Genomic DNA, 27843 nt, shown 5'->3' with positions numbered 1-27843 from the left:
AAATATAATCCAACTCGGGTCCCAGAATTCGTAGCGCAGCGCGCTAACCGCTACATCACCGCTCCCCACACGTACACACACACATGCAGATCAGCCCACCTCCTTGATTGGGCTGGGCATGAGGATGCCGCACAGCGGCCTCGAGTTCCGCTTGATGATGCCGACCACTTTGCCAGTGGGCCGACGCATCTTCCCACTTTCGGCTTTCAGCTGGAGACCAAAACAAAGGACAAACATCGTGTTGCGTAATCTAAGCAAGAGCGACGACAGCAGCAGCAGCAGCTGGGATAGCACCGGGAGATGACAACGCAAACTCAAATGAGCACTCACCACAGTAGCGTCTCTCTCACACACTGAAATAATGAATTAACTATTTTTTTTCCAACTCACTGCGTAACACAATACAATTTGGCTTGAAGGGGAAGGAGCAATCCAAAACAATAGCGCTTAACCTGCGGATGTGGTTTCATGCTGTGTCTCATCAATGTCAATAATGAGACTGACGCTTTGTTAAAATGACAAAAGATCACAGTGAGGAGTCCTCCGTAAATATTGATAAGTTAAAACAGTTCTGGCAATTGATAGAATCAACCGGAACACGCCCATCAGATACCACACGTTAAAAAAAAAACCGCGTAGGCTTTTGCGACCAATATTATCTACAACAAAGGTTACCCTCCCATCTAATTCACAATTTGATGCTTAATCTCTCGATTCTTTATGATTTCACTGATTGACATTTTCTCTTACCTGCTTAGCACATCAGTCACCCTATATGTGTTTAATGTTTACGTAACGTTTTTATAAGTATAACTGTGCAATGATCAGTCTATAAATAATCTGCCCAAGCCAACTTGCACTACATGCGATTTAATATCTAACACTTGTTTATGTTTGTGAAAAATTGTCGACTTTTCATAAACCACGGGTGTTTTCGTGCCAATTTCAATTCACTTCATTGCTGTACTTTATTATGTTTTGCATTTTGTCACTGTGGTATGTATGCATGTAGAACTTATTTCGCACCGTACACAGCCAATCATGCTAATCGGAGGTGCGCGGAAAGGACAACAATCTAAATACAAAAAGCAGTTCTAAAGAAATTACTTTTCAATATAGAGGCCACCCTGTGACCCAGCTCAGACCGTGGAAGCGACGCCGTGTTGAGCCTGGATATGCATAACAGGTGGTATAGGCTCTGCGCCAAAATGGCTGGCAGCAGAGCGCAATACAGCAAAATGAACTGTTGTCCTGTCCTTCTATGCTCCTGATCTATGCCCCCCCCCTTCACCAACCCGCACCGAAGTATGATCAAATAACCCCTACGTACATACAAAAAAGAACGAAATGATTAGCACTCCTGACTTGATTTTGAAGTAATGTAAGGTAAAGTCATTTAATAAACGCAAAATCAAGCTAACAGCATCTCTAATGTGGATTGTTGTCTGGTCACACGGTGTTCATTATGTTTAAGGTCTCTCTTGAAGTGGTTGAGTCTTTGTTGTTATTCTTTGTTTAAACTATATTAAAACTATTTAAAAACTATAAACTATTTTAACTTTACCAGGTAAGGACCCTGAGAGCTACATAGCTCTTTTAAAGTGACCTGGCCACAAATGATCGTTCAATGAAGTATCTTATCACATTTGAAATTGATAGCAGCCAAATACTCTAAGTGCATGTCAGATTGTAACTGTGGAGGGAAAAGCCGGAGGACCTGGAGAAAAATCCATGCGACCACGGGGAGAGAGACACGCACACTGCAGGTGTCTGGGTTTGATTTTGGTTCAGCAGTGTTGACGCTCCACTCACCACATCCTCCTCATTCTCTTCTGCAACGTCCCCTGCGACGCCCTCATCGTGCAGGACCAGCGAGGAGGGGGCAACCCAGCACTCCTCGGGGAACATCTCCACGCACACGATGTCGTCGTGCATCGCGCGGTTTAAATGCTGCAGCCCCTGGATCAACACCTGCACGGAGACAAAAAAGATCCCCCGTATAGCCTGAACAGACCGCTGGGCCAAGTGCTGTTAGAGAGCAGCATATACAGTAAAACCTTAGATTGCGAGTAACTTGGTCTGCGAGTGTTTTACAAGACGAGCAAAATTTTTAATGAATATGAATTTGATAAACGAGCGAGGGTCTTGCAATACGAGCAGCTTTGTACTGCCGAGCGTCACGTGATCACAACTGATATACGAGTGCTTTGATATACGAGTGCTTTGGATTACAAACACGTTTCCGGAACGAATTATGCTCGCAATCCAAGGTTTTACTGTACAAGAGTTTTAAAACCACGAATAAACAATTTAAAATGTAGGACTATGAGCCCATCAATCTTCTGAAACCAATGTTTTTCAGTAACATATGTTCAAGCAGGGCGATTTCTGGACTGAGTTTTTTCTCCAACAAAGGGCCAATGTACCTAATTGTTATTTAACGTTACATTTTGGACGTGGAAATAGACCATTCATTTTGTTAACAAAGTAGTCACAACCATCATTAGACCTGCTTTGCCAGTACCAAAATATAATAGGGTTTTTCCCCTTTTTTCTGGCAACAAAACTGAAACCTTTTACAAGGAATCATGTGTGCATTAACCACAATACTTGTGGTCAAAATGCAAAGAAAAACACACTGATAATATTTGCAATATATGCGTATGCCTTTTGGCATCCTCTGGTCTCGCACCAATTGGGTCGAGGCTCAAAAGAAAGCCGTCCCTGGTGTGGACCAATCAGTCTCAAGGACAATGCATATATTATCATAGTGTGTTTAACATGTAGGCTTTCGCGACCAATATTATTCATAATGAAGGTTTTTGGGTTAGATCGCCTTATCATGGATTATCATAGTGTGTTTTTTGTTTGCATTTTGACCACAAGTATTGTGGTTAATGCACACATGATTCCTTGTAAAAGGTTTCAGTTTTGTTGCCAGAAAAAAAAGGGAAAAACCCTATTATTAAAGTAGTCACAATTAACGTATATACTGTAGTTGTGGTGGCGTAGCTATCGAGTGTGCAGGCAGTGCAACTGCACCAAGACTCACAGGCCGGGGGGGCAGGAGCCAGGCTATGACACCTACGTAGGGTGCAAAAGACGTTCAAAATACAAATATTTTAGCCCAGTAGCTCTTAACCTTTACTGCAGCCTTGCAGTAAAGGTTAAGAGCTACTGCTCATGCCAAGAACGCTATGCCACTGCTTAATTATAAATTTGTTTTTAAAACTCACACAGATACGATCGGACAGCATTGTTCCTTCCAGACGCAGGCTTGTGAAACGTGTACCTCTTTATCACTGTCACCGTCCCCTCGCACCCTCAGAGTCCCCTCCAGGTAATTCTCACGACTCGCAAGGAAGGTTCCCTGGACAAACCGGCCGGAGCGCACACCTTGCTGCAGCTGGGACAGCGGGAGATGTTCGGGGAAGATTACCCAGGACTCCACCACATCCTGCACACGTACACAGCACACGCACGGCACATGCACGCGTCAACAACAATTTTGCAACCGCCATCACGTAACGAGACGAAGGATCCAGTCTGATTTATCTCAGAGCAGTACGGCCATCCGTGTTAGAGAACGTTCCACAAAAGCGGATATCATAGAGCTACCTCTAGAGTTTCACCCTTCCGTCTCTGCTTTTTGGTAAATATGCCACGTTATAAATCTAGGATTTATTTGATTGATTGACCATTGATGGTGAGGATGAGACGTTCTAAACGGGAGCTGTTTAACACGTGTTCTTTTGCGACCAATATTATCCATAATAAAGGTTTTTTGGGTAAGAGCGCGTAAATGTGCGTAGTTAACCCGGCACAGACAATTAGTAAGGTTTGTTACGTAAAACAAAACGTGTCAATTAGTTACTACTGCAGCACGCCAGTGTATTGGAGAGTAAACCCACAACACTTACAAATCGAGTATATCGTTTCCCTGGCGATTACAACCAGCAAAACGTCGTACTCAGCGCAAGGCAAGTGTCCCTTTCTTCAGTGAGGCAGCTGGATGCAACGCGGAAGTGAGGGGTCGGACAAGGGTACAGGCCCGCACCATAAATATGAGGGGGTGGGCAGAGCTGATGCACGCATACGGAGTCTCACCTGCTCCGAGGCCAGTGCCAGACGGTCAATCAACTCAGGGTTGTCCAGCAAGCTGCGCACGTATTCCTCCACTGGGGGTACACAGACACGCGCAGATAAACGCAGAAATTATAATTGGCGACACGATTTACCGGACGATTTAGAGTGCCACCCAAAATGTAAATTTGTTACTTTTCAAGTCATGCCTGCTGGATTTATCAATTTTCCTGTTTAACTGAAGCACTGTTTAACAAGAGGCACTACAGACTTGATTCAAAGCTTTCGTGACTGCAGGAATTACTCTTTGGTTTTTTTCGGTAAAGTCACGTATAAATAAGAAATAATAAAATAACATAATAGCGTACGATGTTTCGGTTGCAACACAAGCAGCCATCATCAGGTACAGAAGAGCTAAATTTACGAGAGAGAGGAAACACATAACCCCAGATGTATATACATACACACAAGTAGGGGGGAACTAACACAGATACAACAGGGGACACAGAGAGAGAAGCATACCAAACAAACAGGGTTTAGCAAAATTTGGAAACCCTATAAAGCAACACAGACGGTGGGTCAAAACACAATTAACGCATAGTCTGGTTGATTACGCTATTTCAAAGATTGCTAAATTGCAAGATAAGTATGAAATTTAAAATACAGACCGCGCACACACACATAGACATCCAAGTAGAGTGAACCAGCACAGACACGCACACAGTGAAGTCGCCTTAAATAGGCAGAGAAGGTAAGGCTGAGAGACAATGGGACAATTTAGCATGAGGTATGCATGGAGCAAAGGGGGCGCAGCAGCACACACTCGGAAACACCAAGGCCCACACACAGGCAGAGACAGCACAGAGACACAAATCCAAGCCAAGACACAAAGGCAGATACACAAGCAGAGACAACACAAAGACAGAAACCTCATACCTCCCCGCAGAAGTGGTTCAGACTTGATTCAAAGCTTTCGTGACTGCAGGAATTACTCTTTGTTTTTTTTCGGTAAAGTCACGTATAAATAAGAAATAATAAAATAACATAATAGCGTACGACGTTTCGGTTGCAACACAAGCAGCCATCATCAGGTACAGAAGAGCTAAATTTACGAGAGAGAGGAAACACATAACCCCAGATGTATATACAGACACCCAAGTAGGGGGGAACTAACACAGATACAACAGGGGACACAGAGACAGAAGCATACCAAACAAACAGGGTTTAGGAAAATTTGGAAACCATATAAAGCAACAGATGGTCGGTCAAAACACAATTAACGCATATTATTGGAAACAGACACATTTTGTGAACGTAACACTTAACATTTAAGGGTGAAAACGTATTCATTGCAAGTGTTCAGATCATCTCCCCATGTAAAGGGCCAGGAGTCAGTGCCAAGTCTTTTTTTATTGCTGAGAGTGAGGGCCAGAAATGAAAGAGGCTTAATTTAAACAAGATAAGCAGCAGCAGTCAAGCAACAACATCTATTTTTTATCTGTATATATATTTTAAAATATATATTGGTAAATAAAGTCATGGTTTGTCAGTAGAGCAGAAAACAATAAGATCTATTTATATCTGCCAACCGTACACTCGTTGAGCACACGTTTGGCTGATTTATACACCAGTTCTCTTCATTGCAATTTAACTAAATCACCGAGGCGATACAAAATTTAGATAACAGCATATGAGGATCTATGCACTTGATGTTGCCCATTAAAGTGAATTGTTCTCGTCTTCAAATGAGCAATGAGTGTCAGCCTCCGATCAGTAGAACTACAGGTAGGCATCACCTCAACTGAGCATATCAACAAGATTATGGAGGAGTGTGATATCACCTGGCTATGGGGTCAGCCTACAGCTGCGTGCCAGCTCATCTGGCTGGACATCCACGTTTATATGGGGCATTGTTCCCGAGCATGTCCAGTCACATTATAATCGAGCTGAATTTGTTTCACCACAATGCCAAATGACACGTGTGTACGACACCATCTGGCCAGCCACACATCTCTTACATGCTCTTCGTTGTGGTCGTAAGGTCATGGGTGTTTGCAAAGAGATAGCCCTCACCCTAATAGAGAGCGGGGATCACAACACCTTCACGTGGCCTTATCAAATGCACAGTCATTTATTCTAGGACTGTATATCGTTTCCCTGGCGATTACAACCAGCGATTTTGCTAAACCCTGTTTGTTTGGTATGCTTCTCTCTGTGTCCCCTGTTGTATCTGTGTTAGTTCCCCCCTACTTGGGTGTCTGTATATACATCTGGGGTTATGTGTTTCTTCTCTCTCGTAAATTTAGCTCTTCTGTACCTGATGATGGCTGCTTGTGTTGCAACCGAAACGTCGTATGCTATTATGTTATTTTATTATTTCTTATTTATACGTGACTTTACCGGAAAAAAACAAAGAGTAAGAGGCACTACATTTACCACTGTTAAAGAGAGGGATCCTTAAATGGGATCACGGCCCCGAGCCGTGGTATTCATTTAATCGTGAAGCTGGGGGGCAAATCGTTCTTTCTGAGGCTCCCATCTACTCGGATATTATCATCGTATTGTTGTCATGCCATTGGAGTATTATAAAGCAGCCTTTGGTAAAGTCGACCGCAGCAGATTGTTATAGGCTGTGGTGGGCAGCATATGGCGGTGAAGCAATGTCCATTGTTTTGTTCCGCGCTATCGTCGTCACCAACCCGCACTGACCAAAGGTTGTGAGATACAGCAAGTCCTCGCTTAACACGGGGGTTGCGTTCCTGACAATTGCTAAGTGAAACTAATCTGCGTTCAGCGGGAGTAATGTTCCCATAACAAATAACGGTAAAGGTGGGGGTGCCGTTCCAACCCGCAATTTAATTGTTTTTGATAGCACAGTACACTGTTTTACATGTTTATTTTAAAATGTGTTGTGTTTATATAGTATCTCTATCAATATGCTAAGTATGACACTCCTTTAATTAAATCTCAAGTGAGAGATATGGTGAGTGAAAAATATAATGGAGCAAGATGACGCTCCGCGCACAAAGATCCTGCTGGAACAAAGACCGAGGAAGAGGAAGGTACGCTGGGTATCACAGCATACATCAGTACTACAGCTTCTAGCATCATCCAACAACACTGCTAACACCGACGCCGCTCAGAAAAGTAGTCCGTGACCACGCGCTATACTTGCAATGTAGCGAGCGCGGTTGAGCGTTAAAATCTAGAAACTTTCCATAAAAAGGTAAAACCGTGTTAAAGCCAAAACGCGTAGTGTGAACGCGCATTCAACGGGGATATACCGTACGGTCAAACAACCTTGCACAACCTCGCACAGAACGAGGCCCACACCCAGCAGTGGATTCAAAAAGAGGGCTGTTACATGTGAAAAGCAGTGTGACAAGATTTGAAGCTTTCGTGACTGCAAGGATTCATACTCTTTGGTTTTATTCGGTAAAGTCACGTAGATAAAATAAAAAATAAAAGAAAACAATTCAATCACGACGTTTTGGAGGCAACACAAGCTTCCGTCTTCAGGTGGAATAGTCAACGCAGAATATCGGATGGCTCGGTCGTTACGGTCATTGGAAGGATCCCCCTTCTTCTGCTCCACGTACGTGTCTCTGAGACACACGACAATCAAGTTACGGCGCTGTTAGACAATCACACTGGGCGTTGCTGTGTAATCACTTGCACCCGAGTCACAGTAACAAAGTTGTGGAGTTGAAATGGTGCTTAAGAGGTCGACTAGGAAATTTGTACCTCTTCTGGGGCAGTAAAATCAGCGCAGCTCTGCGAGAAGTGTAAATCATGTAGTCCTGTGAGTTGTTAGGCATAATGTCAGAGGTTTCCCTCCGAGTGCTGCAAACGCCTTCAGGAATCCAGTTTTAATGACAAGAAATGTATTTAATAATCATGAATTACATTTATAAAACGCCTTTCTGCTCAGTAACTCAAGCCACGGGGGCGTTCAGTCCCACGAGCCGAATCAGATGCACAGTTTATTATCTCAACTGTACGTAGCACAGTTGGCTATGTACTGTGTGAAGGAAGTTCAACATACATACAATTCAAACCCCACCCCACAGAGTGCCAAAATTCAATAAAGGGAGTGCAATTAATTTCAGCCCTGGCGAAAAAATCAGCTACCAATCCTTAGCCATCTGGACAGGGGCAGCCTTATGCACAACGCCACTACGCCACCAACTCTGCTGGCCCTCATGGCACTGGGAAACAGTCCCAACGAGACTTTGCGCCACCAACCGCCACCGTGTGCCACAGTTCAGAAGTAAAGAGGCGTCAATTCGTGTGCCGTGCACACTGGATTGGCGAGATGGCTAGGACCGGTTGGAGAGCTGCGCCTACCGATGGTGCTCATTGGTGAAGGCGTAGAAGTGTTTCTGCGGAGTGGAGATGATGTCGCGAAGTTTCTTGTAGACAGGAGCGGAGCGATGGCGGATCTCCTGCAACACCGTCTATAGAATCACAACGTTAAGCAGGCATGGGTCCTCCAGCAGGTCAATCTGAGAAGCAAGCACACACGCAAACATACACACGAGGGGAGCATTCATTAGCCGGGCGGCGGTGGTGCACGCCTGTAATCCAGCACCGTTGAGGCGGGGATTCATGGATCACGCAAATGTTGCGAAACTTCTTTCCCGTGAGCATGCAGGAAGTGCCATACCCTGGATATGCCAAAAGGCAGCAGAGCAAAATGTGGACTAATATTATCTGTCCCTTGTGTATGGGATAAAGTGTTGCCCCCCCACGTGAATAAACACGCATACATTGGCTGGAATATATTGGTATATAGAGCTTGGGCAATTGTTGGTGCTGGCTTACCGCTTGGCTGCAGTGACATTGTTCATTCAATTTGCATGAACGGCGCTCCACCTAAAACTAAACATTATTATATCATATGATCGTAATGTGGGTGTGTGTCTCAAGAGGTCTGAGCGCTGAGCTGGTACAGCTTTGCCTGTCAGTCGACACAACTCCCCACATTCGGCTTGCAGCTGAAGAAAACACTCAGCACTGCCATCCCCTGGTCACCTGACAGTCACACGTCTGTAGCTCAGGGCAAGCCCAGGCTTAACTCTGCTTAGCATCGGAGATCAGATGAGAACTAAGGTGATAAAGTTGTAGCAGGGGTATAACGCATTGTGGTGGGTCCACACACTAATCATAATAATAATAGGTAACAGTAGAAATGAGTAACACTGGTCAGGTATAGTGGCTGCTGTTATAGATGTGACCTTGGTAAATAAATAAAAAATACATTTTGATTTAAAGCTTTCGTGACTGCAGGGATTCATATTCTTGGTTCTTTCGGTAAAGTCATGTAGAAGCGATGATGATTGCTTGTGTTGCAGTCGAAACGTCGTGATAATTGTATTGTTTTATATTTTTATCATTTCCCTTCTACGAGACTTTACCGAAAGAACCAAGAAAATAAAAAATAGTTTAGTATTTTTTTTATCATTGGTGTGGTCCCCTTATGCACCACGGGTCACACCTGATTGGGCTCTCACCTAGTTCAGGAGCAATGATTTTCCTACCTTACCAGTTGAGGTGAGGAAGGTGAAGTGAGAAGTAAAATTGCCTGACCTCACCTGGTAGAGGAGGACAAATCTGTCTCTCACCTGATTCAGGAACCCCTCATCCATATGATGAAGTGGTGCTGGACACCTGTGAAAAAGAGCTTTATAGCTCATCGGATTGATCCAGGAAAAATATTCAGATTATGATGCTGCCATAATGTGACGGTTATCACACTGGGCTTGGCAACCCAAATGCCGCCGGTTCGTCCTCCAAGCGCGGCAGGTGATTGAACCGTTTCTTAAATCCCCCCTCACTGGCCCTGCCGTTGTCCACTCAGCACTGTCAATGGGTAGTCCATCGGCAGGTCGTGTGTGGTGGGGTAAAATGTGGGTTACTCCCACCTCTTCCAAACGTCTGGCTCAACAACATATCCTCCAGAAGGGAGCTTGCAGTGGCACGAGCCAATATATTTTCAGGGCTGCCTGCACCTTAACCTTCAACCTTTTAGAGTGAGATGGTGGTTTGAGTGAGATGGTGGTTTGAGTGAGATGGTGGTTTGAGTGAGTTGGTGGTTTGTGTGAGATGGTGGTGGTTTGAGTGAGATGGTGGTTTGAGTGAGATGGTGGTGGTTTGAGTGAGTTGGTGGTTTGAGTGAGTTGGTGGTTTCAGTGAGATGGTGGTTTGAGTGAGATGGTGGTTTGAGTGAGATGGTGGTGGTTTGAGTGAGTTGGTGGTTTGAGTGAGATGGTGGGTTGAGTGAGTTGATGGTTGAGTGAGTTGGTGGTTTGAGTGAGATGGTGGGTTGAGTGAGTTGATGGTTGAGTGAGTTGGTGGTTTGAGTGAGAGTGAGTTGGTGATTTGAGTGAGATTGAGTTGGTGGTTGAGTGCGTGAACGGGTGAGTTTGTGAGCATAAGATGTCCTAAACTATTCATATATAGTGACGCTTATACACCTCACCTGGCTGTTTGTACTGGTTGGCAAGGTAAAAATTGTAAATTTAAGAAAATTGCGTCACTGTTTCAAACGCTGCGATGGGAAAACGAACCAGTAACTTCTGGATTGCAAGTTCAGAGTGAAAACCGCCCGTTACTTCAGGGTAGCGTTTCTCATAACCGCCACTGATTTTTTTTTATTGTTCACCTCTGCTTGCGAGCACACTGTACACTTAACTAACTCTGCAGATGTAAAACCCAGAGTGTGTGCCCACTCATGCACCTCTTACCTCTTGCTGACACCGCATGCATGATGCACGAGTACTGTCTGGGTTTTTTGGGCCGGGGAGAAGGGGAGCCCCATGGGGTGGACTCCGGAGGGTTGTAGCCTGGAATCTGTGACAGCGGACACACAAGATGGCACAAGCGTACAACAAAGATGAAGATCACCCAAATAAGCCTTAACAGACTGTGCTGCTGTTAGGCGGCGTGGCCCACGAGGAGGTGGGTGGCCAGCACTACGCGCATGCAGCCACCTCTGTCTCCCCAGTGCTCATGTCTACACACTGCACCAGGTACTCATTTAAGACGGAGTTTACCTAGGATAGGGACAACACCGGTTGAGATAAGGCAGACTGTCTGCCTCAGCAGCTGTCCCCCTCTCTTTTTTTCTTCCTGATGACAAAAGCTTGTGTTGTGATCGAAACGTCGTAGTTTTTTGTTATTTTTGGTTATTTCATTTGAACCTATTTACGTGACGTTGCCGAAAGACCCAAAGAATGTCTTCCTGCAGTTACAAAAGCTTTAAGTCAAGATTTATTATTACATTTGTTTACTGTGCAAAAACTCAAGACTTCTTCATGAGGGTCCTGCGAAGTTTTTGCTGTCACTGTGTAGTCCCAATTGAGTAATTTGCAGGTGATTTTTCAGTATTGGGATGTTTTGCCCAATGCCAGACTCGTTGTATTGGGTATTTTTTTTACTATGGGAGGAAACTCGAGAACACGGAGGAGACCCAGAAGAGGGGGAGAACATACAATCTTCACACACTCACACATTCACGCTAACTCACTCGCTCACACACTCACTCAAACACTTCATTGCACTTACACACTCTGACGAACAGGGGGAAAGAAGATGACAACTCCACGCCAAAACGCGCCCGAGTCGGGAATCAAACCCAGCTTTCTTGCTGCAAGGCGCAAGGGTTACTTACCAATGTGCCACCATGCCGCCCATGGCGATTCGTAAACTACATCAGTACCAGTTTCCATGGACTGGGGGCAGCTGCCCCTGTGCAGCCACAGCCTTGCAAGCGGGCTTTACCCTGCCAAGTGGGTTTGTGATGTTATTAGGCAGCTTCCCCGATGGTATAATTTGCGAGTAAATTTCTCAAATTTGGGTAATTACACCACACAACACTTGGCCGACTCTCTTTTTCTAATCATGTACGTGTTCGCTCTAACTGTGTCTACTGCGAAGTAGACCGCGTTATTAACCAGAGCGGCCACCGACTTCATTTCAGTGTTAAATATTACGGACGGTACATTATACACTAAATACAACTTTAAAAAAATGACAATACTGCACGTATATACATCACTCCATTCAGAGTCTTCGAGATTGGATTGGTAAGTACGGTACAGTAAATAGGTTACATTTTACAGTAGGATATTTATTTCTGTGTATTTGTATGTTTATTCACACCAATTTCATATAGTAAACTAATTTAAAAGACAACAAAACATTCACAACATTTAAAAACAATGCTATGCAAGAATGTGCAAAAAATTAGCTTTTTAAAATTATTATGTAGTGAATATCCGGCGTTGTTAAAAAATTTGGCGTCCCCTTCCCCCCCGTAGCCGCCGAATAATCGATGATCTACTATAGATACTCTATAGTTAGGGCATTTCTGAATCGTCCGGGCTTCCTTGTGCGCCGCAGGCTGGGACGCGTCGTCGTCGGAGAGAGAAGCGATCGTGAGCGACTCTACTCCATCCGGGGTGGACAACCTCCCGAGCTTCTCGGAGCAGGTCGCGAGCGGTATGGCCTTCCTCGCTCACAAGAACGTGAGTCGCGAAAGGAGTGAATCAGCAGTGAGCCTCTCTCCTCGGTTAAAAGAGTGGTGGAACATAATGATGAAAATACGTGATGATTTTAACCTGTCTCTGTGTCTCTCTGTATGTATCTCCGTGCCTGTCTGTCTCTATCCCTACAGGGCCATGACCATCTGTGTGACTGCGCGTGTTTAACTGTCTTGATTTGAAGCCCTCGTCGAGGAGGCTGCTCTCCGATCTTACATTTACATGCTAATTTCTCACATTAACATCACTAGCCCCGCCCACTTCTTTATGACCCTTAGGCTACACCTATTTCAAACCTTTCAAAACAGTCTGCCTCAGCAGCAGATCATGCTTTCCCACCTGATGAGGGACACTTGTGTTGCGCCCGAAACGTCGTGATTTGTTTTATTTTATACCTATGTTACTTTACCGAAAGAACCAAAGAGTATGTTTAACTGTATCTCTGTGACTGTGCGTGTTTAACTGTGTCTTTGTATGTGACTGTGTCTGTGGTGCACGTCTTTGTTGCCCTTAATATGTCTGTCTGGGTGGCGAGTGGTCGCTCAGTGGTTAGTTCACTGCACTACGAACCCAATGGCCAGAGTTCGATTCACGCTCACGGCCAACACCAGTGACAATTATCTGAACCGGTCTTGGGCCTCCCCAGATGGACTCAGTCTCAAATGAGTACCTGGTGCGGTGTGTAAACATCTACACTGGGGAGACAAAGGCGGCCGGGCGTGGTGCTGGGCACCCACCCCGTCGTGTACCGTGGCCGACCTTCACAGAAGTTGCCCCAAGTTTGTTGAAGGCCACACAGGGATTTTTTTTCTTTTTTTTAGTGCATCCACCGCGACCTGGCTGCGAGGAATTTGCTGGTAACGCATGGACACATCGCCAAGATTTGCGACTTTGGGCTGGCACGGAACGTCCAGACTGACCCCAACTACGTGGTGAAGGGCAAAGTGAGTCCTTCACCTTACTTAGCATCATCAGCATCATTATCAGTATCGCCAATGTCATCACCATCATCGGAATGGAAGGCCCATCACTTTAATTGTACTCAATGTTTTTATTTTATTTTGCACAGCCCCTAAGAAAAAGCGAGTGGGGGGTGCTGCCACACACGGTGGTGCAATGGCTCTCCCACCCTGGACTTGCAATCCAGAGGTCGGCAATTGGATTCAATCTCCCTGCTCTGCCGACAGTTCAAAATATGGGGCAATTTCACAAATCCCCTTCCTCCTCCCCCCCCCAATGTGGTACACGGGGTAACTGGCCCAGAATAACAACCTGTGGTGGTGACCACCAGGCTAACTACACTAATTACAACATGACTAGCTACGACAGAACGGGACCACAGCTCGGGTCCCAGTCCATGTGTTGGAGACTCGGTAGAACGTAGACGTAGACAAAGGTTCTTCAGGATGAACAACAACGCCGGTCCCTGTGGGGGACCCGGCTTATATTCTCTGTGGCGTGGCTGGCTCCGCCCTTGGCCACGACCACCTTCTAGAATCATCGAGCAGCAGGATCTGGACCCTGACCACGTGACCACCCCTAGCCCCCACTTGGGGCCCCTTTGTAGACTTAACCGGTCACGTGTCCTCTCGGGTCAACCAGAGTGCCATGGCATTTAGTAACCCGTTTCCTACGGCCGGCACTCCCACACCCTACCCTGTCGGGCTGGCACTGCACGCCAAGCGTGATGCCATCCAGCGGGATCAATCAGCGCTGACCGAGCCCCTCTAGGGCCGGTACTACACCCACACCAGAGTGGTATCCGCGATGTCAATACACCGCACGCCGTGCCTCTCTAGGCCCGGCACTACACAGTGCCATCCCGTGATGTCACTACACATTTAACCCTTCAGGGTAGTGGAGGGCTAGATGACGCTAATTTGGCCAGATGAATATGGCCTGACACAAAAAACGTATGACGAATCGCGATGCATCGGCCTGAACTGAATTTACTGAACGTATTGTTGTTGTGCTTGTGGCCATGCGGTCATGTCCATTAGGTGCCTCTGCCTGTAAAGTGGATGTCTTCAGAAAGCATGTTCCATGGGCTCTACAAGGTGCAGAGCGACGTGTGGTCATACGGTATGCTACTGTGAGAAATCTTATATTTTGCTGAGACAAACTTTCACTTGCCACAAACATTCGGGGCCCTGAGTACAGAAGATCCTCACAGCAGACAACGATTGTAGTCTTATCTTACACTATGATTTTTAATTGCGTAAAGTTCAGATTTAAAGCTTTCGTGACTGCAGGGATTCATCTTCTTGGTTCTTTCGGTAAAGTAACGTAGAATGGAAAAAAAAACCGTAATAAAAAATAAAATTTTCACGACGTTTCGGCCACAACATAAGTAGCCTTCTTCAGGTGAAGGAACAGAACTGTCGGGACGACAGCACTTCAATGACTGCTGCTAAGATTCGCAGTGTCGTTTAAACTAGGTGGGAGAGGTAAAGTGCCTTGACAAAGGAGTTTACATATCAAACAGGATAATTTAGCATTTAAATAGCTGCGTTAAAGTGTTGGATCAGCAGGGTGTTAAAGTCAGAAATTAGCATGTAACTGGGAGATTAGCATGATGTTAATGTGAGGGATTAGCATGTGACTGGTCACGGAAATAGCTATGTTAAAGTCAAAGTTTCCATCTCAACAGAGGCATTTAGTATATGGACGCTAAAGGACTGCAACTACCCAACTATCATACAATAAACCGATGTGAAAAAAAAACTAAGTAGAAACTTCATCAATATAATAAATGTACTCAATATATTCTTCAATAAATTGAGCTATAAACATAAAGTAACTGGGAATACACTACACTATCTAATGCATACCATATAGTAAACTACTAAAAACTAAAATACAAACTACATCAATGTTATCAATAAACTCTATATACTCTCCATCAGCTGAGCTATTAACAATAAGTCGTTATACATTACAATGCCATATGGCGAAAAAAATGGGTGGCGGTTTTTTCCTTCTTTCCAACGTTAGCACCACGGAGAGCGACGAGCCTCGTTCAGACGGACGAGTCCATCCATGCTCGGAACGGAGGAGGGGGGAGAAACAGCCACGATGTGCTGCTCTGTCCTGTGTTGCATTACAACCATGCCATAAACTAGACTACTATACCTTGTAATGTTATACCTTCCAATCTAAACTACATTGTATAATACCGTATACACAGCCCAATGTAAGCTCTAACATTATGCATTATATTGATATGTCTCCAAATAAACTTTTTCCTACATTACACAACTATACACCGTAATATACACTACCATAGACAAACCCACCCTTGAATTACACAATGCGTTACTTTAGACTACCCTATACTTTAGACTGTAAAATATTGGACTTGTAATATTACACTATGTATTATTCTACCAACCCTACTGTATACCACACAGCTGTATATTCACTATAAAATTACAATACTATATATTGCCTTATGAATTATGTTAAACATTACAATGTTATACTATTTATTATTATATAACATGCTATAAACCAGGGGTGTCCAAACTACGGCCCGCGGGCCAACTGCGGCCCGCCATCCATTTTTAATGGGCCCGTATCAAAGTTTAAAAATATAATGGACTATGGCCCACTGTATTGCATTTCTTAATTTAAACACTAGATGGCGCTATTGTCTTGAACAAGGCAGCGTCTCCACAAAGCAAGCAATCGAAGAAAACATTTGCTCAGGGTCACCAAAAATGCCGGAACCGAAGAGACGCAAGATTGCAAGCGAGTGCAGAAAATTTCAGACTCGGTGGAAAAATGAATGTTTTTTCATAGAAACCAAGGGGAAGTGTGTTTGTTTGATTTGTAATGAGAGTGTTGCCGTGATGAAAGAGTACAATGTACGACGGCATTATGAAACGAAACATCAGACCTTCACGTCCTACACTGGCGCCGAGCGGAGAGAGAAGGTAAAGCAAATGGCAAGCTAGCCTGCTAACGCAGCAGCAGGGTTTTTTTTTCCGTGCTAACAAAGCTCAAGAAAATGCAACAATAGCCAGCAATGAAGTAGCTCAACTCATTGCCCTACATGGGAAACCTTTCTCAGACGGTGACTTCATCAAACAGTGCCTCACTAAAGTCGTGGGAATGTGCCTGGAGAAAATGCAGGATTTTAACGATGTTAGTATGTCCAGAAATAAGGTTGTGCGGCGAATTGAAGACTTGTCGGCTAACTTAAAACAGCAAGTGTCAGATAAAGCTTGTGCTTTCGATTTTTACTCGATTGCATGTGATGAGAGCACAGATGCCACGGACACTGCACGGCTGTTAATTTTTTTGCGGGGAGTTGATGAGAATTTTTGCATTACGGAGGAACTGCTTGATCTTCGGAGTCTAAAGGGGACAACAACTGGGAAGGATATGTTTTGAAGCTGTGTCAGATTCAATTAACCAGGCTGGACTTAAATGGGACAAGCTGTGTGGAATTACAATGGATGGGGCTCCAGCAATGACAGGCGAGCGCAAAGGAATGGCTTCTATGGTGAGTGCCAAGGTGCAGGAGAGCAGAGGTGAGACTGTTAAAATGCACTGTATCATCTACCAAGAAGCCCTCTGTGCCAAGATAATCCAGCTTGGCGATGTGATGAACACAGTTGTGAAAAATGTCAAAAAATTATGGCCCGAGGGCTTTACCACAGAGAATTGCAAGCGTTCCTCTCTGATGTCGATGCTGAATACGGGGACCTACTCTACCATTCCCAAGTGCGCTGGCTCAGTCGCGGCTCCGTGCTGCAGTGGTTTTATTCCCTGAGATCAAATATCGACAAGTTTTTGAAAGAAAAGGGCAGACCTCTCCATGAGATCAGTGACCCTTTATGGTTGGCAGGCTTGGCTTTTTTAGTTGATCTCACTGATCATCTCAACACCCCGAACAAGAGACTACAAGGCAAAGAGCAACTGGTACCACAGCTGTATGTGCACATGAAAGCATTCCGTGCGAAGCTCCGTCTCTTCGAGTCACAACTGCGCAACTTCAATGTAGCGCACTTCCCCACGCTGACCGAAATCAATGCGCATTTCCAAATGCCAAGCTCTCTGCAAAAATGGGAGAATATGTGTCTGTGATCACATCTCTCATGACAGAATTCAGTCAGCGCTTCCAAGATTTTTCTGTCATTGAGAAGGAAATCACACTGTTTGCGGCTCCGTTTTCAATGGATGCAAAAGAAGTGGAGGAGAGTCTGCAATTAGAACTGATCGAAATTCAGTGTGATGATTCTCTGAAGAATCAGCATCAGCTTCTCTCCCTACCTGACTTCTACCGGAGTTTGGAAAAGGCCAAGTTTCCTCTGACGAGACGCCATGCAAGACGAATGATGAGTCTGTTCGGCTCAACATACATATGTGAGCAGACATTCTCTCTGTTAACGCTGAACAAAAGCAGGCTGAGAACCAGAACGACCGACAGCCATCTACGTGACGTCCTTCGCATCTCAACCACCAAACTTACTCCTGACCTGCCAGCTATCCTTCAGACCAAAGCGCAGCATCACTGCTCCCACTGAGCGTAACATTATTCCCATTACAGGTGAGTTAAAAATATACACACCGTTTTCATTTGTTAATAAGCCCAATTACTTCATAAATTCAGTCAATTAAAGTTGATGACAATTTTTTTAACAAACGTTAGTTGATGTGTTAACAAGCCCAATAATTTATTTGTGTAATAAGCTTGAAATATCCACATCCCCTATTTGTCTTCTTGTCTCTCCCTTCATATGGACAATGAAGGGGGATCAGCACCCTAAGAACCAATCTGAGGCTGTCACTGAGAGAATTACCTGCCAACCTTTTTGTAAAAAATAAAATTAAAATCTACTAATGAAGAGCTATGATGGAGGCTTTTTTTCTTCAAACATGTTCAATAATCAAACGTAATTTACCTGCATTTGATTGATTTTGACAATATTAGTGCATGAGAAGTGAGGCAGTATACCTCACGTCTAGTGAGTGGCCCAATCCTTCGTATATTTTTCTGTATGTGGCCCTCGGGAAACAAAAGTTTGGACACCCCTGCTATAAACCATACCATTAAGAGGCAGTGGCAGCGAATGGGCTGCGATCTGAAAGTCACCATAAAATACAATCAATTAAGTACCAAAATGGTTTATAACATCTTTCCAATGGTTACTAAGCCAGAATCCATCTTCTCGGTTGAAATTGTTTCTGTGTTTGTATATGTGGATGGCCTCATGAACGAATCTCTCATGGTAGCCGGATGGCTTGCAGAGAACGTCCGTCTTGGAGAAGTCAATGTCATGTGAGCCCACTGAATTATAACAGTGATCTGCCACGGCTGAGGTGCTCGTCCTACCGTGTTTCAAGTCTGCTTTATATTCACGGATGCGGTCCCAGATATGTCGTTTGGTTTCTCCAATGTAACTGCTACCACAGAGGCAACTTAGTTTGTAGACGCCCGGGTACTGTATATCTGGAACCACATCTTTTACAGACGGAACCAGATCACGGATTTTATGTACTGTTGAATCGGACCTGGATCTTGTGTTTATTCAGGATTTTGGAGATCTTTTTTGTGACCCCCGCAATGTAGGGTAAGGTGATGGTTTTGAATGGCTCCTCAAGAGGATCCTTCTTCATGGCTGGAGTGATGGCTTTGCGGATTGTGTAGTCGGAGTAACCATTAGCCTTGAGAGCTTGGTGTACGTGCTTAAGTTCACTGGCAATGTGTTCCTGGTCGGAAATGCATTGGGCTCTATGCTATAGAGTCTTGATGAGGGAGTTCTTCTGACATGGATGGTGGTGGGAATCCAGTTTTAAGTAAGCATTCGTATGCGTAGCTTTCCTGTGGACAGAGTGGCTCATTGAACCATCGGGACTCCTTTTAATTAGGACATCCAAAAAGGGTAGCTTGCCATCTTTTTCGACCTCCATGGTGAATCTGATGGCTGGGTGTATGGAATTGATGTGGTTGAGGAATTGGTTTGTGTTATGGTCGAAACGTCGTGAGAATTTTTATTGTTTTATATATATTTTATTATTTTGTTGTTTCCTTCAACGTGACTTTACCGAAAGAACTAAGCATATTAATTACTGCAGTCACGAAAGCTTTAAATCAAAATTTCATTGGAAAGACGTTATAAACAATTTCAGTTCTTAATTGATTGTATTTTATGGTGACATTCAGACTGCAGTCCATTCGCTGGCACTGCCTCTTCACACGACGGTCAATGGTATGGTTTATAGCATGTTACATAATAATAAATAGTATAACATTGTAATGTTTAACATAATTCATAAGGCAATATATAGTATCGTAATTGTATTGTGAATATACAGCAGTGTGGTATACAGTAGGGTTGGTAGAATAATACATAGTGTAATATTACAAGTCTAACATTTTACAGTCTAAAGTATAGGGTAGTGTAAAGTAACGCATTTTATAATTCAAGGGTGGGTTTGTCTATGGTAGTGTATATTACGGTGTATAGTCGTGTAATGTAGGAAAAAGTTTAGTTGAAGACATATAAATATACTGCATAATCTTCTTTGGTTCTTTCGGTAAAGTCACGTAGAATGAGAATAAAATAATAAATTGATAAAATAAAATAACACAATAATATTCTCACGACGTTTCGGCCACAACACAAGCGGCCTTCATCAGGTGAAGGGGGCGAGACTGTCTGGTAGGACAGCGCTGGAGTGAGAGAGCCACGTTCAGATCACGGCTTTTAAGCTGTGTGAGAGGAACAAAGAGCCTTGACACAGGAATTAGCATAAAATTTAGCATTGAAATGGCTGAATGATTAGCTTGTGACTGGTCACAGAAATAGCTATGTTAAAAGTTAAAGCATACACATCCGCAGAGGCACCCATTGTTAAAAGGAATTAGCATAGAATTTAGCATTGGAATAGCTAAGTTAAGGCATACACATCCGCAGAGGCACCCCTTGACAATGGGATTAGCATAGAATTTAGCATTGAAATGGCTGAGTGATTCGCTTGTAACTGCTACAGAAATAGCTACGTTGAAGTCAGAGCATACACATTCACCGAGGCACTTAGTACAAATCAAACAGGAGAATTTAGCATTGAAATAACTAGGCGAATTTAGCATTGAAATAACTGGGTGATTTGCTAGTGACTGGTCACAGAAATGACTACACATCTGAGCTATTCACAGTACTATATAGTGAACCAATAAAAACTAAATTATAAATTACCTTCATGTTATCAATAAACTCTATATTCTCCAATCAGCTAAGCTACCAACCATAAGTCGTTATATATCACAATGCTATATGGCGAAAAAATGGGTGGATTCTTACCCTCAAATTTCCATACCACGGATAGCTATGGGCCCCGTTCAGACGGACGAGTTCGTCCATGGTCGGAACAGAGGAGGGGGAGAGAGACAGCTGCGAGGCCCTAGTATGCTCCATGTTGTAAACCATACCATTAACCGTGGTGTGAGAGGTATTAAGAGGCAATGCTGGCGAAAGAGCTGCGGTCTGAAGGACATCGTAAAATTACAATTAATTAAGAACAGAAATGATTTAACACATCTTTCCAGTGGTTACTAAGCCTGAATCCATCTTCTCGGTTGAAATTGTCTCTGTGCTTGTATATGTGAATGGCCTCATGAACGAATCTCTCATGGTAGCCGGTTGGTTTGCAAAGAACCTCCGTCTTGGAGAAGTCAATGTCATGTGAGCCCACTGAATTGTAACAGTGGTCTGCCACGGCAGAGGAGTTCGTCTTACCGTGTTTCAAGTCTGCTTTATGTTCGCGGATGCGGTCCGAGATATGTCTTTTGGTTTCTCCAATGTAGCTACTACCACAGAGGCACTTTAGTTTGTAAACGCCTGGGTACTGTATGTCTGGAAGAGCATCTTTTACAGATGGAACTAAATCACGGATTTTGTGTACTGTGTTGAATCGGACCTGGATCTTGTGTTTATTCAGGATTTTGGAGATCTTTTTAGTGACCCCTGCAATGTAGGGTAAGGTGATGGTTTTGAGTGGCTCCACAAGAGGATCCTTCTTCATGACTGGAGTGATGGCTTTGCGGATTGTGTAGTCGGAGTAGCCATTAGCCCTGAGAGCCTGGTGTACGTGCTTGAGTTCACTGGTAATGTGTTCCTGGTCGGAAATGCATTGGGCTCTATGGTATAGAGTCTTGATGAGGCAGTTCTTCTGGGATGGATGGTGGTGGGAATCCGGTTTCAAGTAAGCATCTGTATGGGTAGCTTTCCTGTAGACAGAGTGGCTCATTGAACCATCATGTCTCCTTTTAATTAAGACATCCAGAAAGGGTAGTTTGCCATCTTTTTCGACCTCCATGGTAAATCTGATGGCTGGGTGTATGGAATTGATGTGGTCGCGGAATTGGTCTAGAGCAGGCTGGCCATGTGGCCAGATGACAAAGGTGTCATCAACGTACCTCTTCCATAAGGTCGGGCGTAGAGTGGCAGTCTGGATGGCGTCAGTTTCAAATTTTTCCATGAATACGTTGGCTACAACCGGAGATAGGGGGGAGCCCATTGGGGTGCCCTCAGTTTGTTTGTAGAAAGTTCCATTCCAGGTGAAGTATGTGTTGGTTAAGCAATGTCTCACCAGGGGGGGTACATCAGTATGCAGTCCTTGATGAACCAGGTCTTCAATGATAGCGATGGTGTCAGGTACCGGGACTTTGGTGAACAAGGACACCACATCAAAACTGACAAGCAGGTCGTTTGGGGACAGGGAAATGTCTTTGATTGTCGATACCAGGTGAGTAGAATTTAGTACCGCAGAGGTGGTTTTTCCAGTGAAAGGTCGCAGTATATCAGCCAGAAAACGTGCCAGTTTGTAGGTGGGGGAGCTGATAGTAGAGACAATGGGACGAAGGGGTGTATCTTCTTTGTGTATCTTTGGAAGGCCATATAATCTTGGTGGTCTGGCAGCAGCTCATTCTACGTGACTTTACCGAAAGAACCAAAGAAGATGAATCATTGCAGTCACGAAAGCTTTAAATCGAAATTTATACTGCATAATGTTCGAGCTTACATTGGGCTGTGTATACGATATTATACAATGTAGTTTAGATTGGAAGGTATAACGTTACAATGTATAGTAGTCTAGTTTATGGCATGGTTGTAACGCAACACAGGACAGAGCAGCACATCGTGGCTGTTTCTCCCCCCTCCTCCGTTCCGAGCATGGATGGACTCGTCCGTCTGAACGAGGCTCGTCGCTCTCCGTGGTGCTAACGTTGGAAAGAAGGAAAAAACCGCCACCCTTTTTTTCGCCATATGGCATTGTAATGTATAATGACTTATTGTTAGTAGCTCAGCTGATTGGAGAGTATATAGAGTTTATTAATAACATTGATGTAGTTTATATTTTAGTTTTATTAATTCGTTTACTATATGGTATTCATTATATAGTGTAGTGTATACTCAGTTACTTGATGTTTATAGCTCAACGTATTGAAGAACATATTGAGTACATTTATTATATTGATGTTGTTTATACTTATTTTTTTCACATCGGTTTATTGTATGATAGTTGGGTAGTTGCAGTCCTTTAGCGTCCATATACTAAACGCCTCTGTTGAGATGTAAACTTTGACTTTAACATAGCTATTTCCGTGACCAGTCACATGCTAATCCCTCACATTAACATCATGCTAATCTCCCAGTTACATGCTTATTTCTGACTTTAACACCCTGATGATCCAACACTTTAACACAGCTATTTCAATGCTAAATTCTCCTGTTTGATATGTAAACTCCTTTGTCAAGGCGCTTTACCTCTCCCACCTAGCTTAAAAGACGCTGGGAATCTTAGCAGCAATTATTGAAGCGCTGTTGTCCCGACAGTTCTGTTCCTTCACCTGAAGAAGGCTACTTGTGTTGTGGCAGAAACGTCGTGAAAATTTTATTTTTTATTATGTTTTATTTTTATTATTTTATTTCCATTCTACGTGACTTTATCAAAATAACCAAGAAGTTGCATAAAGTTGTTGCATGCTTGGGCTCCAGATGCCGAAATTACCTTTTAAAAAACGGCCAGTCTCATCAGATCTCAGAAGCTAAGCTTGCAGCGCCCAGCCCTGATGGTAACCCGGGGATACAAATTCATGTGGAGAAACAAATGTTCGCTTGTGACGACCAAGACTACGCCTGTCCTCCCAAGGACAGGCCTCACTGATTCCGAAGACTTTCATTTTCAGGAGGGTCCTGCCGAGTATTTTTGCAGTAGGGAGGCGATGTTGTGCTGTGCAGTGCCGGAGAGTAAGCTCATGCAGCCGGTCCACCCTGTCCTCTCTCCTCCCGTCGGGACGGGTCGGTCATAATAGCGGTCAGAAACACCCTCCACGTCACAAAACAGTTCAATTTCTCAATCCGCAGGTCAGCTCAAATCTGTATTGTGGGCGTTCCCTTGTACTCTACTGTGTACGTGGGGCTCTGGATCCAATCCCCTGATCACCATTGCATTCACTTAAATAATAATAAATTCTCCTGGCCACCCATAGAAAATTAGAGTGCACAATTATACGTGTGATTCATCACAGGCGAGCTCAGACCGGCCACACTTGCAGCTTAGGGCCTCGCATTAAGGGAGGGGGGGGATCTCTAAATACGAAACAAGAAATGGACACGAGGTTTCGAGTTTTAACATAATTGCTTAATAAATAAAGATCGGTGAGAAAAAAAGACTCTCCAAAGCAGTTATTTTCATTCTGCTGACAAAAATATACAGGCATTCATAGAAGGGGCCTCTTAAACTTGACAATGACATAGGGCCCCAGCAATGCCATCATCCGGCTCTGCTGCCGAGTGTCATCCCAATGAAGTAATTTGCAGGTAACTTTAGCATTGGGATGCTTGGCCAATACCCAGTTACATTGTGATTGTGTGTTTTCTAGCTATGTGAGCAAACTGGATAACCCATACAGAACAAAGGTGAGAACGTAGAAAACTCCGCAAAGTGCCAGTCGGATCATTAACCAAGGCCCTTCTTGTTGCGAGGGTCAAAGATCACCGCTGCACCACCCTGCCACCTGAAACGATAATAGTTCGCTTATGTTTTCGTTAGTGTGTACATTTACACGCGATAATCACATCTCATCTCAAGCATTTGAAAAGGGCAGCCTCAGTGGCAACTGTTCTCTGTGTGACACACGGTTATTCAGCACCTAACCTGTAAGCAGGTCAAGTGCTGTTTGCTGCGAGCAATCCCAATTGAGTGAGTCGCAGTGAAGTTTTTTTTTACATGCCAATTTTCGCCTGTGATGCTGACACACGATGGCCATACATTATTTTAAATAATGTCTTGGGATCGTTTTTATTTTTTTACGTTGAATTTTATTGAGTAAATCACGAGCCCGTTACAGTGCGCCACGGGACTGCACGTCATTCGAGTGGTGCATTCACAATGCAACCGGACCATTTATTAGGGGGGGCTGACGCGAAGGGGGGAGTGAGGCCCGCGCCCCCCCATAAACTGGGGGGGGGGGGGGGAGAGGGGGGCACTGTGACAGGCGTAGAAGAGTTGTAGTTGTAATCTGCTCCACGTTTGTCTTGATAAAGGAGACCTGTGCAACCTGCTCGGTGTGTGACGTGCGTGCTCCTCGGTGTGACGTGTGTACCGCTCGGTGTGTGATATGTGTGGGTGTAGGAGAGGCCCCTTACCCTGGTGCATGGCAGTCGATGACAAGTTCTACCGCTTGATCTGCGATGGCTACAGCATGCAGCCACCCCCCTGCTGTCCACCACAAGTGTAAGCCGCCCCCCCATACCTCCCACACCAGGTTTTATCCACTGCTGGACTGATGCGTTTCTATTGTCGATGCAGGTGGCTGACGGAGGAGAGTGCGAAGTGTTTGTTCTGGGATATTCTTTGATTTTAATTGTAGTGATTTAATTAATTGATTGAACAATTGCTTAAGGGTGAATTATGTGATGTGTTATTAGCAGTGAGTTGTGCTGGCTGGTTCAGTCTCGTTGACACGGCCATTATGAACCCTCTTAGTCTGGAATGTCCTACTTCCAGACGTACGTGCTGTTGCGACCCACAGACTCCTCACATACAATGAGGGAAAAAAGTATTCGATCCCCTGCTGATTTTGTACGTTTGCCCACTGACAAAGAAATTATCAGTCTATAATTTTAATGGTAAGTTTATTTGAACAGTGAGAGACAGAAAAACAACAAAAAAATCCGGAAAAACGCATGTCAAAAATGTTATAAATTGATTTGCATTTTAATGAGGGAAATAAGTATTTGACCCCCTCTCAATCAGAAAGCGGCTCCCAGGTGTCTTTTATACAGGTAACGAGCTGAGATTAGGAGCACACTCTTAAAGGGAGTGCTCCTAATCTCAGCTTGCTACCTGTATAAAAGACACCTGTCCACAGACGCAATCAATCAATCAGATTCCAAACTCTCCACCATGGCCAAGACCAAAGAGCTCTCCAAGGATGTCAGGGACAAGATTATAGACCTACACAAGGCTGGAATGGGCTACAAGACCATTGCCAAGCAGCTTGGTGAGAAGGTAACAACAGTTGGTGCGCATCATGGAAGAAACACAAAAGAACTGTCAATCTCCCTCGGCCTGGGGCTCCATGCAAGATCTCACCTCGTGGAATTGCAATGATCATGAGAACGGTGAGGAATCAGCCCAGAACTACACGGGAGGATCTTGTCAATGATCTCAAGGCAGCTGGGACCATAGTCACCAAGAAAACAATTGGTAACACACTACGCCGTTAAGGACTGAAATCCTGCAGCGCACGCAAGGTCCCCCTGCTCAAGAAAGCACATATACATTGAGGGAAAAACGTATTTGATCCCCTGCTGATTTTGTACGTTTGCCCACTGACAAAGAAATGATCACTCTATATTTTTAATGGTAGGTTTATTTGAACAGTGAGAGACACAATAACAACAAAATCCAGAAAAATGCATGTCAAAAATGTTATGAATTGATTTGCATTATAATGAGGGAAATAAGTATTTGACCCCTCTGCACTTGGTGGCAAAACCCTTGTTGGCAATCACAGAGGTCAGACGTTTCTTGTAGTTGGCCACCAGGTTTGCACACATCTCAGGAGGGATTTTGTCCCACTCCTCTTTGCAGATCTTCTCCAAGTCATTAAGGTTTCGAGGCTGACGTTTGGCAACTCGAACCTTCCGCTCCCTCCACAGATTTTCCATGGGATTAAGGTCTGGAGACTGGCTAGGCCACTCCAGGACCTTAATGTGCTTCTTCTTGAGCCCCTCCTTTGTTGCCTTGGCCGTGTGTTTTGGGTCATTGTCATGCTGGAATACCCATCCACGACCTCACCGTTCTCATGATCATTGCAACTCCATGAGGTGAGATCTTGCATGGAGCCCCAGACCAAGGGAGATTGACCGTTCTTTTGTGTTTCTTCCATTTGCGAATAATCGCTTTAACTCTTCTCACCTCTCACCAAGCTGCTTGGCAATGGTCTTGTAGCCCATTCCAGCCTTGTGTAGGTCTACAATCTTGTCCGACATCCTTGAAGAGCTCTTTGATCTTGGCCATGGTGGAGAGTTTGGAATCTGATTGATTGATTGCTTCTGTGGACAGGTGTCTTTTATACAGGTAACAAGCTGAGATTAGGAGCACTCCCTTTAAGAGTGTGCTCCTAACCTCGGCTCGTTACCTGTATAAAAGACACCTGGGAGCCAGAAATCTTTCTGATTGAGAGGGGGTCAAATACTTATTTCCCTCATTAAAATGCAAATTAATTTATAACATTTTTGACATGCATTTTTCTGGATTTTTTTGTTGTTATTCTGTCTCTCACTGTTCAAATAAACCTACCATTAAAAATATAGACTCATCATTTCTTTGTCAGTGGGCAAACGTACAAAATCAGCAGGGGATCAAATACTTTTTTCCCTGCCAATGAACATCTGAATGATTCAGAGGACAACTGGGTGAAAGTGTTGTGGTCAGATGAGACCAAAATGGAGCTCTTTGGCATCAACTCAACTCGCCGTGTTTGGAGGAGGAGGAATGCTGCCTATGACCCCAAGAACACAATCCCCACCGTCAAGCATGGAGGTGGAAACATTATGCTTTGGGGGTGTTTTTCTGCTAAGGGGACAGGACAACTTCACCGCATCAAAGGGACGATGGACGGGGCCATGTACCATCAAATCTTGGGTGAGAACCTCCTTCCCTCAGCCAGGGCATTGAAAATGGGTCGTGGATG

General features: G+C 44.3%; 2 protein-coding genes across 2 annotated transcripts in view; both read right to left on the bottom strand.

The window, feature by feature from the left end:
- Positions 1 to 1967, bottom strand: part of LOC142905578 (exosome complex exonuclease RRP44-like) — a 92818-nt gene extending 90851 nt beyond the window's left edge. Inside the window, exons 1-2 of the mRNA XM_076052205.1 lie at positions 1813 to 1967; positions 100 to 210 (exon numbers count right to left, since the gene is read on the bottom strand). Of these exons, the coding sequence (XP_075908320.1) occupies positions 100 to 210; positions 1813 to 1935 (234 nt within the window). The 5' untranslated portion in view covers positions 1936 to 1967. The remainder of the gene's footprint in view (positions 1 to 99; positions 211 to 1812) is intronic.
- Positions 1968 to 8426: 6459 nt separating this feature from the next.
- Positions 8427 to 27843, bottom strand: part of LOC142905577 (exosome complex exonuclease RRP44-like) — a 63664-nt gene continuing 44247 nt past the window's right edge. Inside the window, exon 4 of the mRNA XM_076052204.1 lies at positions 8427 to 8540. Within this exon, the coding sequence (XP_075908319.1) occupies positions 8427 to 8540 (114 nt within the window). The remainder of the gene's footprint in view (positions 8541 to 27843) is intronic.

Source organism: Petromyzon marinus, chromosome 55 (assembly GCF_048934315.1).
Source record: "Petromyzon marinus isolate PM22_M1 ecotype Great Lakes invasive population chromosome 55, UKy_Petmar_22M1.pri1.0, whole genome shotgun sequence".
NCBI lineage: Eukaryota > Metazoa > Chordata > Hyperoartia > Petromyzontiformes > Petromyzontidae > Petromyzon > Petromyzon marinus.
This window is presented reverse-complemented; position numbering and strand designations above follow the sequence as displayed.